Here is a 14,699-nt window from a genome sequence, read left to right as displayed (position 1 = left end):
AATGGAGCACTTGGGCAGGGGGGGTGAGAGATATGGGTACCCCATGGGTTCCCACTGATCAGGATACTGACCGGATCTATCAAATAGACCCGCCCGATGAGAGCGTGCGGGCCAAGGACATGAAGATACTTGGAGTACACACCAAGGAGGCTGGACGATTCAAATCAGCCCGGATATTGCAGGATATGTATTATTACTCAGATCGTCTTCCATGTAACAACCGAGTAGATTAGATTCCAATCGACTTGTAACCCTAGGTCGTCAGCCTATATAAGGCGGCCAAGGGCGCCTCCCGAGGGCATCCGATCTCGTATCAACTCTCAAGCAATACAAACCACCATGCGTATAGGACGTAGGGTATTACTCTTCGGAGGCCCAAAACTGTCTAAACCCTCGTGTCCCTTGTGTTCTTGCAATAACCTTCGAGTTCTTGGTTTCGCAAACCCCTCCACCTACAAATCAATCACTTGGGTAATCCCCTGGTGGACTGCCGGGCTTATAAATCTGACAGTTGGTGTGCCAGGTAGGGGTGATTGTGAGATTCTCCCCAGCGAGCTCAACGGCATCCTGCCCGGGCATCGTTTTTCCCGAGAGCATGAAGGACTTCCTTGCCAACCAGATCCAGCTCCGCTTCTGGAGCATGCCGGTGGACTTCGACTCCACCGCTTCTTCCATCGACTCGGCATCTATCACCAGCTCATCATCCGTTGAATCTACTCCGATGGAACAAGGTCTTCATTCGAAGATCATCACGCCGCTTGCCCGGCAGGTCGGTGATCTCTTTCTCTCTCTCTCTCTGAGAGGATTCTGAACATCCTTGCCGCTACCCGCCTACTCACGTCCTCCAACCTGATCGCAAGGCTAGATCGCATCATCAGTACAATTGCTGAGTGCATTAATCTTTTTGAAGCAGCGCTATGCCCCACAAGGTCGGTGCAGGATCCTTCCCGCGCATCCTTTGGTCTGAGGAACTCGGCTGCTATGATTTCCATGAAACTCGCACAGTCTATTTATATCCAATATGAAGATCCACCCGTACCTGCCCAGTTTTCAGACTGTGGTGAATTCCAGTACCCCTGCATTATTCTGACTCTGAACATTTATGAAAATGACACCAACCCCACCACGCTAGATTGCGAATCCTTTGTGGCCTCCACCGACGATCCACCCATGGATAGCAAAACCTCTTGTTAGGAAGAAAATCACAATGCCGACCATGACAGTGCCCAGGGCAGACGCAAGCACTGTATGCGCGCCCGTAATCTACAAGCTGACCTCGAGGAGGCGAGCCGCTACGTTTCCACCACAACCCAGGCTACCTTCACCGACCTGGAAAACCTTCTAGATTCGGATCCACTCCGGTGGATCCGGACATGTATCTGCATCGCCAACAACACCTAGATCGAAGAGTGGGCCCGGAGCCGGCCAACACACTCCTGGTCCACATCTACCCGGTACTCTCAAAGCCGATCCGCTTATAACAGATCTGGTCACCACCGAGGCAACCACGGTAACTGCGTAGGAAGTCAACTGGAGCCCGTTCACGAAGAGGAGGAGGAGACCTCCCGACTTCAATACAGGGCCCTGAGGTCCTCACTACCGAAGCCAATCTCGCCAGACCAACCACCTTCCTCTGGGAAGAGTTTGATGACACCATGAATGCTCCATGCCCCTTACATAAGAAGGCACATCACAATCTCCGAGACTGCATAGTCATCAAGAAAGAGCTCGGCGCCCCGGTGAAGTACAAACAACCTCGCCGCAACAACTACCCCAGGGACGACAATCGTTGCGACAACCGCCGCCGTCGAGAGGTCATCCAACCGAGCACCTATCAGCTCCAATGAGCAGATGGCTTAGGTGTCACCAATCCATGGAACATTGAGCACTGCGGTGCTTCTACCCTTAGGGCTTAAAAATATGTATTATGTTTTCTCCTTTTTACTAAATGAATAAAACCTCCAAGATTCTTCGCATACCCGCTACCTTGCTGTTCCTTTGCTCGAGCCATTCTTGATGCTAAGGGGCTGCCTAACCTATTCGACAGACCATTCGCTTACAAGCTCGGGGTCTTCCCCCAGGCGCCAACCTTTGGGTCTCGCATCCTTCTCCTCCCCCTATCGAGGCAATACGACTAACTCGTGTGGTCAGCGTCCTAGCTCGTTGAACCTAGATAACCTTGCATTCACCCCTCCTACAAGCTCGAGATCTGGTCTCAGTAGGATGCTGGTCAAGCAAGGCTAGGCACCTAGCGGCTACAGGCCTCAGCCACACGCTATCCCGTCATATACACCAAGGGACGGATGGAGCCTCTTTTTCCTTGCTTACGCCAAATCAATTACATCACATGTCTTATCATATAATTTGATACACACAAAGTTTTATCTTATAGGTCCAGATCATTGACAATATTTTCTGCTACATCATGATACTAGTTGGTCAGTTCTGGAAGTGCATCCGCATTGAAGTCGGCCGCGACTCCTATTCCAGCATGTTCCTAGGGGATCCGCGGGAAGTGTGTCCAAAACACCGCCAAGACGTTCTTGACGCACTCCACTGTGGTGTTTTTTAGCAGCTCCTTCAGCTGACCAGGTGCGGCCTTAAGACGATCAAGCGGCGGCGTTGGCGCGGTTGGGTCGGCCTCTAGTTGGACCATGTTCATCACATAGCCGGCCACCTTGTGAAGATCCTCCAGCTCCACTTGCAGCCTTGCAATCACATGTTGGTCACACTGAAGACTATGCAATGCACCCTCTAAGCAGCGCTCAATATCTTTGCACGCGTTGGCTTTGTAAGTCAGCTTTCGCTGTACAACATACTCACAATGAACCACCACATCATGTTCCTGTTGGAGGCGAGCATTCGAGTCTTCACACTCCTTGAGGTGCCGCTTGAGCCGTTGCTCTCTCACCATGGCATCTGCTCATTCACACAAGTATATGTCATCACCAAGACTTCAAGGGCAAAATTGATATCGATTCAACAGGTCAGCACAATGTACCATTCAAGTGTGCAGTAAGAACTTCTTCCTCCAAGGCATGGTCCAGGTCCTTTTGCAGGAGTTGGTCGGCATGCTTTGTGGCGTCCTCTCTAGCCTTCTTGAGGTCGGCCTCGAGTCACTCCACCTTCAGGCGATAGTGCTCAGCTTGGTGGATGGCGTCCGCCCTCCTCTAAGCATGCTCGGCCAGACCTTGCATATATCTTAACAATCAGAGCTCGGCAAGGAAACTAGAATTTAGCTACAAGTCAGCTACAAGTCCTCTAGGGTTAGTCGGCACACTTACAATTAATAGCTCAGAAATCTTTGAGGATGATTGCCACAGCTTGGAAAGATCCTTCTTGTCTTGCGCTCTGTCCCTAGGAAGGTTGGACCTGGAAAGGTTCAAGATCTCCGGATCTTCTTCACCTTGCACGCCAACGTCAATGCCCCCTCTGGATCCTTCCAACGGCGGATCATCTCCTGGCAACTCCTCCAGGTGAGGCTCGCCTCTAGCTTCCTCACAAGTTACTTGCTCGACCCTGGAGTCGGCCACAGTAGCGTCCACAGCTCCATAGCCGACTACACCTTCTTGCGACACTAGGTTGGGCACAACTTCTCCGGTGCGACCATCTTGACCCATCTTGACCTCCGGAGGTGGCGACTATTTAATGGTGCGGCCGCTCACCCCCACGGTCTGGGTCGAGCTGCCAGTCAGCTGTGCACCAAACTCATCATCCAGCATGGTAGTCCTCCATTGTCAATGCAAGTAGTCATTCAAGCAAGACAAGCGACACCAATAACCACAAGACAGACAATATAACCAGATCGCACTTACATGGTGCTCTTCTTCTTCACCCAGAACTTGGGGCGCAATGGTGGTGGTGGCGTCGACGCATCTCCACTAGACCCCCCACGGATCTTTGCCTTCAACGCTTCCTTGACACGCTCCACGTTGGCCGCGGTCGTCTCAAGGAGGTCGGACTTTTTCTTCTTCGTGGGTGGGCTTGGCGTGTAAGACTCGTCGTCCACCTCGCTGGCTAACCTGGCCATGGAAGTTGTGCTTGGGGCAGCCTTCTCCTTCTTCTTCCCCTTCTTACCGGCCATCTTCCTCTTCTTGAAGCTTGTCTTCTGCGACTTTGAGGCGAGCTGCTTATGCACGGCCTGTCGTGTCCGACATCCAACCGGCGCAGCATCTACAGCCTGGCCGACCTGTTCTGGCATGCTCTCATCTGACCCAATGGAGGAATTGGACTCCCACTCAAGGTCGACAGGGGGCTTGTTGGGGTCGTCAGTCAGGAAGACCTTGGGTCGCTGTTGCTTAGCCCCTCCAGGAAATGGCGCCGGGCAAAAGAATTCAAATTCACCATCCTGGTCAATCCACAATCACAGTCAAAAACAATAAAATAGTACAACAAGTACGCCAAATCAATGCTGTTGAAAATCATACCGAGTTGGTCGGCGGCCACTTCAAAGAATAAGCCTTGGGGAAGCTCTTGTTTTTGATAACGCCTCAAAAAAACTCGGACACCCAGTTGATGATTTCCTTCTTAGGCACCTTTCGCTGGACCTCCCGGGTCAGGTCCTGCGGTCCTGTGTACTCATACACCGAATGAACTTGGTTCTTGATCGGCTGCATTAGTCTTTGACATAAATTTATGCTGAATGCTCTGGCTATCAGACCACACGCCTTCAAGTCGGCGATCTTCTCCAGCAATTGCTTCACCTGCACTTGCTCCTCTGAGGTCAGTTGGTTCGACCACTTGAGCATTGTCACTGGCTTATATCCAGTGCGTGGTGTGGCTTATATCCAATGCGTGGTGGGAGCTCAGGCTGCTGATTGGCTACTATGAACAACTTCTTATGCCAACCTTTGTATGATTCCTTCAACTGGAGGTTGACATACTCCTGGACTTTTTTCGCTCGCAGAGAAAAACCACAACCACCAATCACTTGTGGCTGCTTCCCCTTGGTTGACACAGACTTCAACTGATACAAATATCTTCACAGATTGAAGTGCGGTGGGATGCTCAAATATGCCTTGCACAGATGGGTAAAAACCACAATGTCAAGAATGCAGTTGGGATTTAGATGTACCAGCTTGATCTTGTAGTAATGCAGCAGACCCGCGCTCGAAGAACAATGCAAAGACCACCGTCTTCGTCTTGTCCTCCATGGGAAAATCTTGGCTGGCAGTCGGCTTCCAGTCCAACAACGCCTTGGGCCCAAGGAGGCCCTGGTCGACGAGCACTTGGATGCACTCCACAGTCATCACAGACTTCATCCAGACCAAGGATGGATCTGGAATGTTCACTTGCGCCATTTCTTTGATTTCTAGGCCTTGCAATTTGGATCTAATGCCCGCTAGGGTATTGATGCGCATACAGTGGCACAGCAGCTCAGGCGGCGGCAGTGAAGTGCGCGCGAATAGATTGGGAATCATGGCGACGTGGCCTATGGTTCGCGGGCACGGTTACGATGTGCTCAGTGGACTGTGGCGGCAACAACACAAGTGTAATGGATGGAAATGAAAAATGGATCTATGCTCCCTGGGCTTTTGAAGCATATAACGGCGTAACCCTAGCAACGGAATCTGCGGGTTTTTCGTTAGCACGGTGCACGCGCTAGATGGAATCTACGAGTTTTTCGTTCCTCTTTCAACAGCGTGCCTCCACGGCTCCGCCATTCCTCATCCTTGGGGGCTGGATGCCTACTTCAGCTCGGCGTGCCTCCGTGGCTCCACCAATCCTCGTCCTTGGGGGCTGGGCACCTATTTAAAGTTTGTATTCCAACACGGCTCCGCTAGACCTCGTCCTCGGGGGCTGGGTGCCTACTTTAGGTCAGCGTGCCTCCGTGGCTCCGCCAGTCCTCGTCCTTGGGGACTGGGCGCCTATTTCAGGTCGGCGTGCCTCCGACGCCTACTTCAGGTCGGTGTGCCCCCACAGCACCGCCAGTCCTCGTCCGCAGGGGTTGGGCGCCTACTTCAGGTCGGCGTGCCTCCATGGCTCCTCCAGTCCTCGTCCTTGGGGGCTGGGCGCCTACTTCAGGTTGGCGTGCCTCCGCGGCTCCACTAGTCCTCATCCTTGGGGGGCTGGTCGCCTATTCCTGGTCAGCATGCCTCCGTGGCTTTGCTCTTCCTTGTGTTCAGGCACTCGGATCTACTTCTGGAGTCAACTTTTTCTTCTTTGACCATTGGACCGATTATCCTAATCGCTTTAATGCTCGTAGGCTACTCCTATGGAGTGTGTCTTGCGATGCCCTCCATATCCTTCGCTTTGACCTGCTGGATGCCCAACATCCATCAACACGGCACTCGACTTTTCTCTGTGCGTTTGGCTCCACGTTCGCTCATATTTTCTTCTTTTTTGAGCACCGTGCAGCCTCTCCGTCACCATGACGCCATCGTAGCTTCAGCCAACCACTTTCCAAGCTTTGTTGCGTTGACCTCAAGTTCCTGTTCACCTACACATCGCTCCGGAGCTTGAGGGATATGGGTACCCCATGGGTCCCCACCGACCAGGATACTAGCCGGACCTGTCAAGTAGGCCCGCCCGACTAGAGCATGCGGACCAAGGACATGAAGATACTTGGAGTACACACCAAGGAGGTCGGGAAATTCAAATAAGCCCGGATATTGCGGGATACGTATTGTAATCCGACTCAGGTCACGTTTAATGTAACAACCGAGTAGATTTGATTCAAACCGACTTGTAACCCTAGATCGTCAGTCTATATAAGGCGGCCAAGGGCGCCTCCCGAGGGCATCCGATCCCATATCAACTCTCAAGCAATACAAACCACCAAGCATATAGGATGTAAGGTATTACTCTTCGGAGGCCTGAACCTGTCTAAAACCCTCGTGTCCCTTGTGTTCTCATGATCACCTTCGAATTCTTGGTTTCGCAATCCCTTCCACCTACAAATCAACCACTTGGGTAACTCCCAGGTGGACTACCGAGCTTATAAATCCAACAGGGGGGCTAAAGCCCCATAGCCCCCTTTAAGATTCGCCCCTGATGCCGCCATTGCCTTGCTCCTCCTTTTTTGTATGGGTTTAATGGGTTAGTTGGGCTGAGCTTGTAGATCGACTTACCTATACTTGTTTCATCCAAGTTTTGAGCGGTCCCAACCCAACCTGCATTAGGCACCTAGAATGACGGTTTCAGTTGGGTTGGGTGAGGTCTCGTAGCCGGTTCTATTGAACCGATGAACTGGGCTATCCTTAGTTGAGTCTGTTGTGCTGTAGCTACATATGTATAGGATGAACGAATTATTCAAGACTTAGCTTTGTTCACAAAGTGTCATTCTTATTGGTTGGGTATTGGGTTGGATTGGATGCCCTAGATGTGGGGCTTTTTATCCATCTTTTACAAGATGGTTAAGTCATATAACTTTCAGTCTACTAATCAATCTAGATTAATCTTTATTGCTCAGCAACCTACCATCACAAACGGCTTTCAACATTTTTAAACTTGATTTAACAATCTATATACATTGTGCCAACATTTCGGATAGATTAATTCAATATTTCTTTGGGAACCGGGTGTGTTGCAATGCTTCCCCTCCCTCCCACCTCCTACCTCACCTAGGTTGCCACCCGCCTGATACATATTTAAATAATTTATATAACTGATTAAAAATTAACGAATCTTGACTCGATATTTCGAATAGGCTTATTCAACATTTTACGAGATGACATGGTAATCATGGTTGGTTTGCTATGTGCCATATCTTAGCCATCCATCTACTATAGCATGGATTTCAAACAGTGGATGGTGTGTAAGGTGTGAAAACTGGATATCAATTTCACCTAGAAGTAACACAAAGAAGGGACAAAAGAATATGGGCAGGCTTTGTGCTCCAGGGGCACTAATGCAGCGTGGGCATGAGAATTGTTTATGACTCAAAAATAACCTTACGACACTACTCATGATAAGTTGTTATGCTTGAGCTACTCGGACCATATCCCATTGGCCCCGTCTTGATGGGCAAAACAATGTCCTCGGGAGTTTGGGTAGAGTTCATTTTTTGAAAAGCTAGCTTGCCCCTAGTAATCTCTGAATAAGTTCAATCGACTCGCTCTACCTATTAAGAACGGAATGTCCCTAGCTTGCCCGAGATAGTGTGCTCATAACTACACTTAATTACACGAAGACGTGAGTATGAGGGGGAGTTGATAATGTTGATCCCAGCTATGAAGGCTAAATGTAGAGTAAATGTATGTAGCCTTGTGAACATAACTGCACTATATACGCTAGGTATTCTGAAACCATCTTGTGTCTTTGCGATGATTGTTGAAATCTGAACATGTTCCCGGTGATGATTGTTGAAATATGGAGATAACAGAATCTGTACTGACCGACAGAATTGCGGGATAAACATAATTCCAAGCTCTCTGTTATACGCCGAACACCACTGAAATTGGTTTGCACAGGTGGATACTTAACAGCACCGCCTGTGAAGAAAAGAGGATTTTCGAGGTAGTTGCTTAAGAAAATCATATGTGGAGACCTATATATGTCCATAGACGGTTGTCACAGGCCACTAGATTTTGAAATCCTTTTACATACGTGGCTCCCTTTTGCACTTGTGGAAATATACAATCCATTTCCACACAGGACATCGACCAGAGGTTGGTTCCTAATCGTCTCCCAGAACGGGTTACCAGTCTTCAAAAAATCATTTGTTAGCAGTCTCGCAGCGAGCAAGTGGGGATTCTCGCTGGTTACCAGCGGAGCGAGTCAGTCGGTTTGGATGGTTTTTTGAGGGAATGCTTGGCTCCAGGCGAAGCCAGGCTGTCACCATATTGTCTTTTGTATAGAAGACTTGAGCAGTCTCATTTTATAAAATTTGCGCATCATTATTTGTACACACTAGGTACACGTACACAGCCTGTGTCCTTGAGTTCTTTAGTCTTGTTATTATCTGATGAGTAGTTGATTGATTGTTCCTGCGAGATAATTAAACATGCAATTATCTTCTCTCTCTATATATCTGTCTGTATTGCATAGCTCATTTTGGCACACAAGCTTGCTACCAAGCGAATAGAAGACCATTCATAGCTCGATAGGAGGGTGGATGAAGCAAGAGTCTGGGAGGCAAGAAAAGTAAGGTTTGTGTCAAGTCCATATCGCTTGCTTAACTACGGTGACTGTTCTGAGATAATTCTGAGTGTTTTTCTATTTTGCTCATCATGCCAGCAAATTTGAAGCGTATCCATACTAGACTGGATGGATATTGCCACGCTAAGGCTCATTATGGATGCTGTGCTAGCAATTGAAAAGGCATCGGATAATGTTGAGCAGAACGGAAAGGATTGTGAGAGCATCAAAGGCCGCGCTGAGAAGGTCTTGAAGAATCTATCACGGGTCGCGAGCAACGAGCAGTTGATGGAGGACTCTGCGGTGAGCTCCGCAGTTGTGGCGCTCGGTAAGATCCTCGATGAAGCTCAGGAGCTCGTTAAGAAGTGCCAGGTGAAGAGGAATATCATATGTGTTTACTGGACAGCGGGCAAGCTGTCTAGGAAACTGAGCCGGATGAACAAGAGTATATCGGATACAAACTCGGACTTAATGTGTGCTATAATGTGCTCACTAACTCAACGCGGTCACCGTCCTCCGGTCCCCGAGGTATATATACTACACGTATGGATATGTAATTATCATTATCTAGTTGTGATAGATTTGAGTCAGTAATTAGTCTATACACTCTTTTATCGTTATTTATACTTTTTTACTCTGCATAAGGCACCTCCATGTGTATTTGATATGTGTTTAACTGAACACTTAGTTTGAAATCAGTATGTATCATTATAGCATTATAGTAGAAGCTTTTACTGATTATGTGCATTATATTTTTTTCAGTTTAGAGTAGTAGGCCCAGCATTGCCAATTAATGATGACGAATCTCATTATATAAGTACCACTTCTATTTTTAGAGTTCTTTTACAGTACACAATACTAGACTATTCTAATGTTCGAAAAGTATCAGTATAAAAATATCCGACGGTCAAAATTAATTGTATACTACTGAAACCTTCACCTGTGGTATGGGTAGCATACATAGTATAAGGGTATCATGGTAAAAAATATAAAATGATATCACTACAATTTTATTTTTGACACTAGCATAAAGTTTAGAAAACCATTCCATTTCAAATATCACTTTTTTAATGTAATAATTACTAAATTATTTATAATAATGAATGGTTAAATCTTATATATACTATATACCACTAGTATAATGTACGGAGTTGACGAGCTGTAGCTATTTTTATTTTTTGTGAGGGGAGCTCTCTAGCGGTTTGCTGCCCTGGTTGTTGTTAAATAATGAACATGAATCTCATTGTGTAGCCCGTTCGTGTACCATCATCTGCCCCTGATGGTGAGATGAACAATCATCACAAGCAGATTGCCGACATTGCGGACCAGATCAATGCGAGGATGAAGATGGTTCGCAAAAACAGGGAGGAGTGTTTTGAGATTGATAAGCGAGCGGGCAAAGTCACTGCCCTCCTGCCGCGGCTTGAAAATACAGACATGATGAAGGACCCGGAAATGAGCGCCGACCTGGAGAAGCTCGTCGAGACTTTCCAGCACGCCTACGAGCTTGTCACGGCTTGTCAGGGTAGGAACTTTTTGATGATCCGGCCAGCACAAGGATGTCAAGGAGGAAACGGCCGTACGGACGGAGAACTATCCAAAGAGCTCCATCAGGTGTTGGATCAAATGGTGCTTGACCTGGATGACATGACTGAGATCAGTATCCGTTACGCAAAAGGTACTATAGGACTAACCATGCAAAATTTAACGATCTGAATAACGTACTTGAAGGACCTGAATGGCATTCGTAAAAACCTTATATATGTCACCTACGCCATTTTAACTATTTTGTATGTATTATTTGCAAGCCCGTAAGTTTCTTATGAAAATGTTGAAGGAATACCAATTAATTTCATTATTAAAAAACAAGTTATGAGTATTGCATCACTTGATGATGGTGAGTACCTAGATGTTCTTGTCAGCATAATATACGTACAGCAAGGAAAATAAAATTAAGATTGCAAAACTACAAATTCAGTAATACATGGACTTTCTATTTCTTGTGAAGAGATACATCCACTTGTGTGACATAGAAAACACAAAAATATGGAGAGATCACCATATTCATCCTTCATCCCTCATCATTTCTGTTTGGTACACAAATATATGGACATCATTCATTTTTTCTTAAATAGAACACTAAAACATTTGCCCCAGCAGAGAAAAAACACAATTAGTAAACAACTAACTGTCTCATGGTAATTTTCCTAATCTCGGTGGAACACATGCCGGCCCCCATGTATTGCAGGAAACCGTGAAGCTACTACTCCAGCAGTACAGTTTACCGCAACTCTAATGGTTAGCCAGTTCGTTGTGAGACTAAAGCTTGCCAGGCAGAGAAGTAAAGGGATGATTGTACAGTTACGTAACTGAGTATTCCCTATATACCTCATGCAAATATTTTGTGTTCTTTAACGATCTGAGATGTTGCTGCCAATTTCAGGTCAATGGGCCATTTAAAGGAAATATCGCACTTGGACGCAAGCTTCAAGGTTAAATGATTTTATGATGTGTGTGGCTTTCTATGGATTTCGAAAGAACTTGTATCAAATGTTCTAGGACCAAGTTCCCATCCAACAGCACTGTTTCTAAAATGGATAATTTCAGTGCGTGCTATATTAATTTGACACTAAAATTCCTAAAGTTGGCTGAAAATATCATACAGTGTCGGTATTTGTGATATGCTCTACTGGTTCATTAGTTTTCAGATTTGGAATCAATTCTTTCCAATTCTACAATACTATGTAGGTGAACGAGTTTCCTTTTACATAACAGGCTGAACCTGAGGAAATCGAAGCAGTAGCCAGTGAATCAATCTCTCTCACTAGTTCGTCGAACCTGCTGCCTGATGAACCAAGCCTATTACAGGGTGGTACAACAACCGAGGCACCGGGACCTTCCTCATAAGTCTAAATAATCCTTTCATGCTGCCTCTAGGTAAAGTTTATATGCCTTTTACCACCCTTCAGTAAAGGTGCATGTATCATACAAACTTTACCTGCGAGCAGCTTGAAAGGACGACGTTCATGGCGTCCCGGCTAGGGTCGCACCTGCTGTTGGTTTTCCTTTGTATCGGTTTATACTGGTGGTGGATACAATTCCTTTTCCTTGTATCGGTTTTTCTATTTATGAACAATTGTGATGTGCCAGAAGTTTTTAAGCTGTTGTCCTTAATTGGGATGTATGCTACTGTACCCGAAATTCCTAATTCACGCTTTAATAAAATAAATGGTCAGCCTTTCAGGTACCAATTTGTTCTGTCTCAACTCCCAACATATTTTTAAGATATAATTCAGGAACCAATGAACTATTGGGGTTTATTTTCCTCTTGAGACAAATAATTGTATCCAGACATCTAGTGACCTAACATGATTGAGAAAAAAAAAAGGTAGTTTTGGATAATGAACCGGGTTCTTTTCGAACGAAGGGGCTGGCCAGCGTACGTCGTCTTGATTTGAAGAAGTAAAAGAATGAAATCAAAAGGACATGTGCTCCACTGCATTCTTAATCTATCTGACGCAGGTTTTGTCCCTTTCTGATTGCATTATGCATCTATTCTACGGGGGCACTAATTATAGATATTTGACCTCTCCTGTCCATTCATGAAAACTAAGAGAAATCATTTTACGAAACATTTTCCTTGGAAGATGAGCTAGATCAAGAAAAACTGAGCAAGGGTCAAAACCACTTTATTTTGCATGAATTAGAGGCATGCTAAACAGGCCCTCAAACTAATTGCCATGCTATACACCAACAAACAACCGATGGAACAACAAACAACGGATGGAACATCTCTAGCTGTTTGCCTGTTTGGTCACGCATGGTTACTGGACGAAATCCCCGCCTATCATATGGATACAACCTAAGCAGGAAAGGACAGCACCCAACTGTGATAATTGTGTTGACGAGGTCCCTGTGGATTGCTTCAGCTTCAACTGTCCAGGACCGAGTCCTTCTCTCGGCATACGCGTCTCGCATGCCACAGCGCCCACGTCTGGCGCTCGCCCGTTCTGCTCGCTGCATAGGCATAGGAGAGTAGTTAGAGGACATGCAAATGTGTACATGTATCAATACAAGAGTCGTTGGATCCCATTCTGTTTCAAATTGAAATGCAAGTAGGTTTACCCACCTTAAAAAATGGCCCATATCGCGGAGATCATGTCCTTGAGACGGAAAGAAATACCCACCTCCAAAGGGTTTTTGGGCCCAACTGCATTGGGAAATTCTGCAGAGTGCGTTTGACAAAGTTATTTCTCGACCATTGCAGGTTACTATTTGCTTGGCCAGGACTTCCTTCGCTCTTGGGCATTTTTGCATAGGCTGGACCGCTGGAGGAAAAGTAACCACTCATCCTGGAGGGGGGCGTTCGTGCAGGAACACTTTTGATGGAGATCAAACCATAGGCTTTGGGAGGCTTAATCCATGTTTTCTACAATCACTCTGTATGTAGCAAATGTGGTGCCATTTCATTTCCTATTCTCTCCATACGCATCGGGTGTGATGCTGAACTTTAATTTATAGTCTTTTTTTCGATGGCACGATGCACACCAAAACTATATGGTAGCATAACTTTTTTGCTGTCTGCACTTTATTTTGCAGTGATAAAAATATTTCGACTATTCACAAAAAAGTGAAATAGTAAGTTCCACCTGGTTTTTAGATATTTGACTTTACGAGTCGTTGTTGATCGAGAGGATAAATATACTGGTACCAATTAGCATGAGATCATACTATGACCTGCATCTTTCTCATTGATATAAAGGTATCCAAATATCACTTTCGGCCCAGTTTAATAGGTTGCCAGTGGATCGAGTATAAGACTAACAAGTAACAACCGGCTGGTGGAACTACAACCACATATTAATGGGGTCACACAAATAGAAAATTACCAGAATTTTTCAATATGTATTAATTCGTTTGACTCCATATAGCTGACCCAGACTCATTTTCATCTATATTGTGTGGAGAGTATTCTGTAATTCAACTATTTAGAGACCCAACTAACCCCAATTTAGATCAATCGGGTTCTTCTGGCGAACATGGCCACCGTTAGGCTATCGTCTGCCTCTCACAGGTTGAGATTACTCGACTGCGCTTCTGCACTGAGTAAAAAGAGGAACCAATGGTGATGAATAATACTGATGCTTGAATTAAATTGCTTGATCACATGATTGCTTAGAATATGTGCTTACCTAGAATGGTTGAACCAACTAGAACCTGCTGCTAAAACTTGAAAGTAAGGACCTACTTTAGATGCTTTTGGCAAAACAAACCCCTCAACCAAAAAGTCTTGCATGTCTAGAAGTTGGTGGAGTAGTTACCACCTGATGGTTAAGTCTTGAGTATTAGTATACTCAGCCTTGCTTGTGGCCATATTTTCAGGTAGTGCTGATTTGAGGAAATGGTTGCCAGTTTGACTTGGCCAACCCGACTCCCTCTAGGTTGGACGGTCGAGTGGAAACCATCCTCAGACAGCGAGGATCGTGGGGATTGATATCAAGCATCCAAGTGACAGTTTTTGTGCTTGCATTGGACAAGTTGAAGAGAAAAATGAACCATTGGATGTTCCGATGGTCCACCTGAGAAGCGTCAAAGCAACCATCGGACGAATTGGTACAACT

The 14,699-nt window shown here is 46.1% G+C and overlaps 1 protein-coding gene across 2 annotated transcripts; it reads left to right on the top strand.

Annotated features, from left to right (window-relative positions):
- The first annotated feature begins 8,865 nt into the window (after positions 1-8,865).
- On the top strand, positions 8,866-12,329 carry LOC117850038 (uncharacterized). Of its 2 annotated transcripts, none has more exons than XM_034731817.2 (6): positions 8,866-9,084; positions 9,178-9,606; positions 10,330-10,756; positions 11,327-11,438; positions 11,522-11,570; positions 11,854-12,329. In XM_034731817.2, exons 2-6 carry the CDS (start codon positions 9,208-9,210, stop codon positions 11,983-11,985), a joined length of 1,119 nt encoding a protein of 372 aa, XP_034587708.1. In that variant the 5' UTR covers positions 8,866-9,084; positions 9,178-9,207; the 3' UTR covers positions 11,986-12,329. The 2 variants fall into 2 exon arrangements, with proteins under 2 accessions (XP_034587708.1, XP_034587707.1); XM_034731816.2 differs by having other exon boundaries at positions 8,869-9,089.
- The last annotated feature ends 2,370 nt before the right edge of the window (positions 12,330-14,699 follow it).

This window comes from Setaria viridis, chromosome 3 (genome assembly GCF_005286985.2).
Source record: "Setaria viridis chromosome 3, Setaria_viridis_v4.0, whole genome shotgun sequence".
Classification (NCBI taxonomy): domain Eukaryota; kingdom Viridiplantae; phylum Streptophyta; class Magnoliopsida; order Poales; family Poaceae; genus Setaria; species Setaria viridis.
The sequence above is the reverse complement of the archived record's forward strand: the minus strand, read 5'-3'. Positions and strand labels throughout refer to the sequence as shown.

Excerpts from the sequence above, each read along its gene's own strand:
- LOC117850038 (XM_034731817.2), top strand. The coding sequence starts at position 9,208 with ATGGATATTGCCACGCTAAGGCTCATTATGGATGCTGTGCTAGCAATT. Across the intron at positions 11,439-11,521 it reads AGTAAAGGGATGATTGTACA|GTCAATGGGCCATTTAAAGG; the intron begins GTTACGTAACTG and ends TGCCAATTTCAG. Across the intron at positions 11,571-11,853 it reads ACTTGGACGCAAGCTTCAAG|GCTGAACCTGAGGAAATCGA; the intron begins GTTAAATGATTT and ends TTTACATAACAG.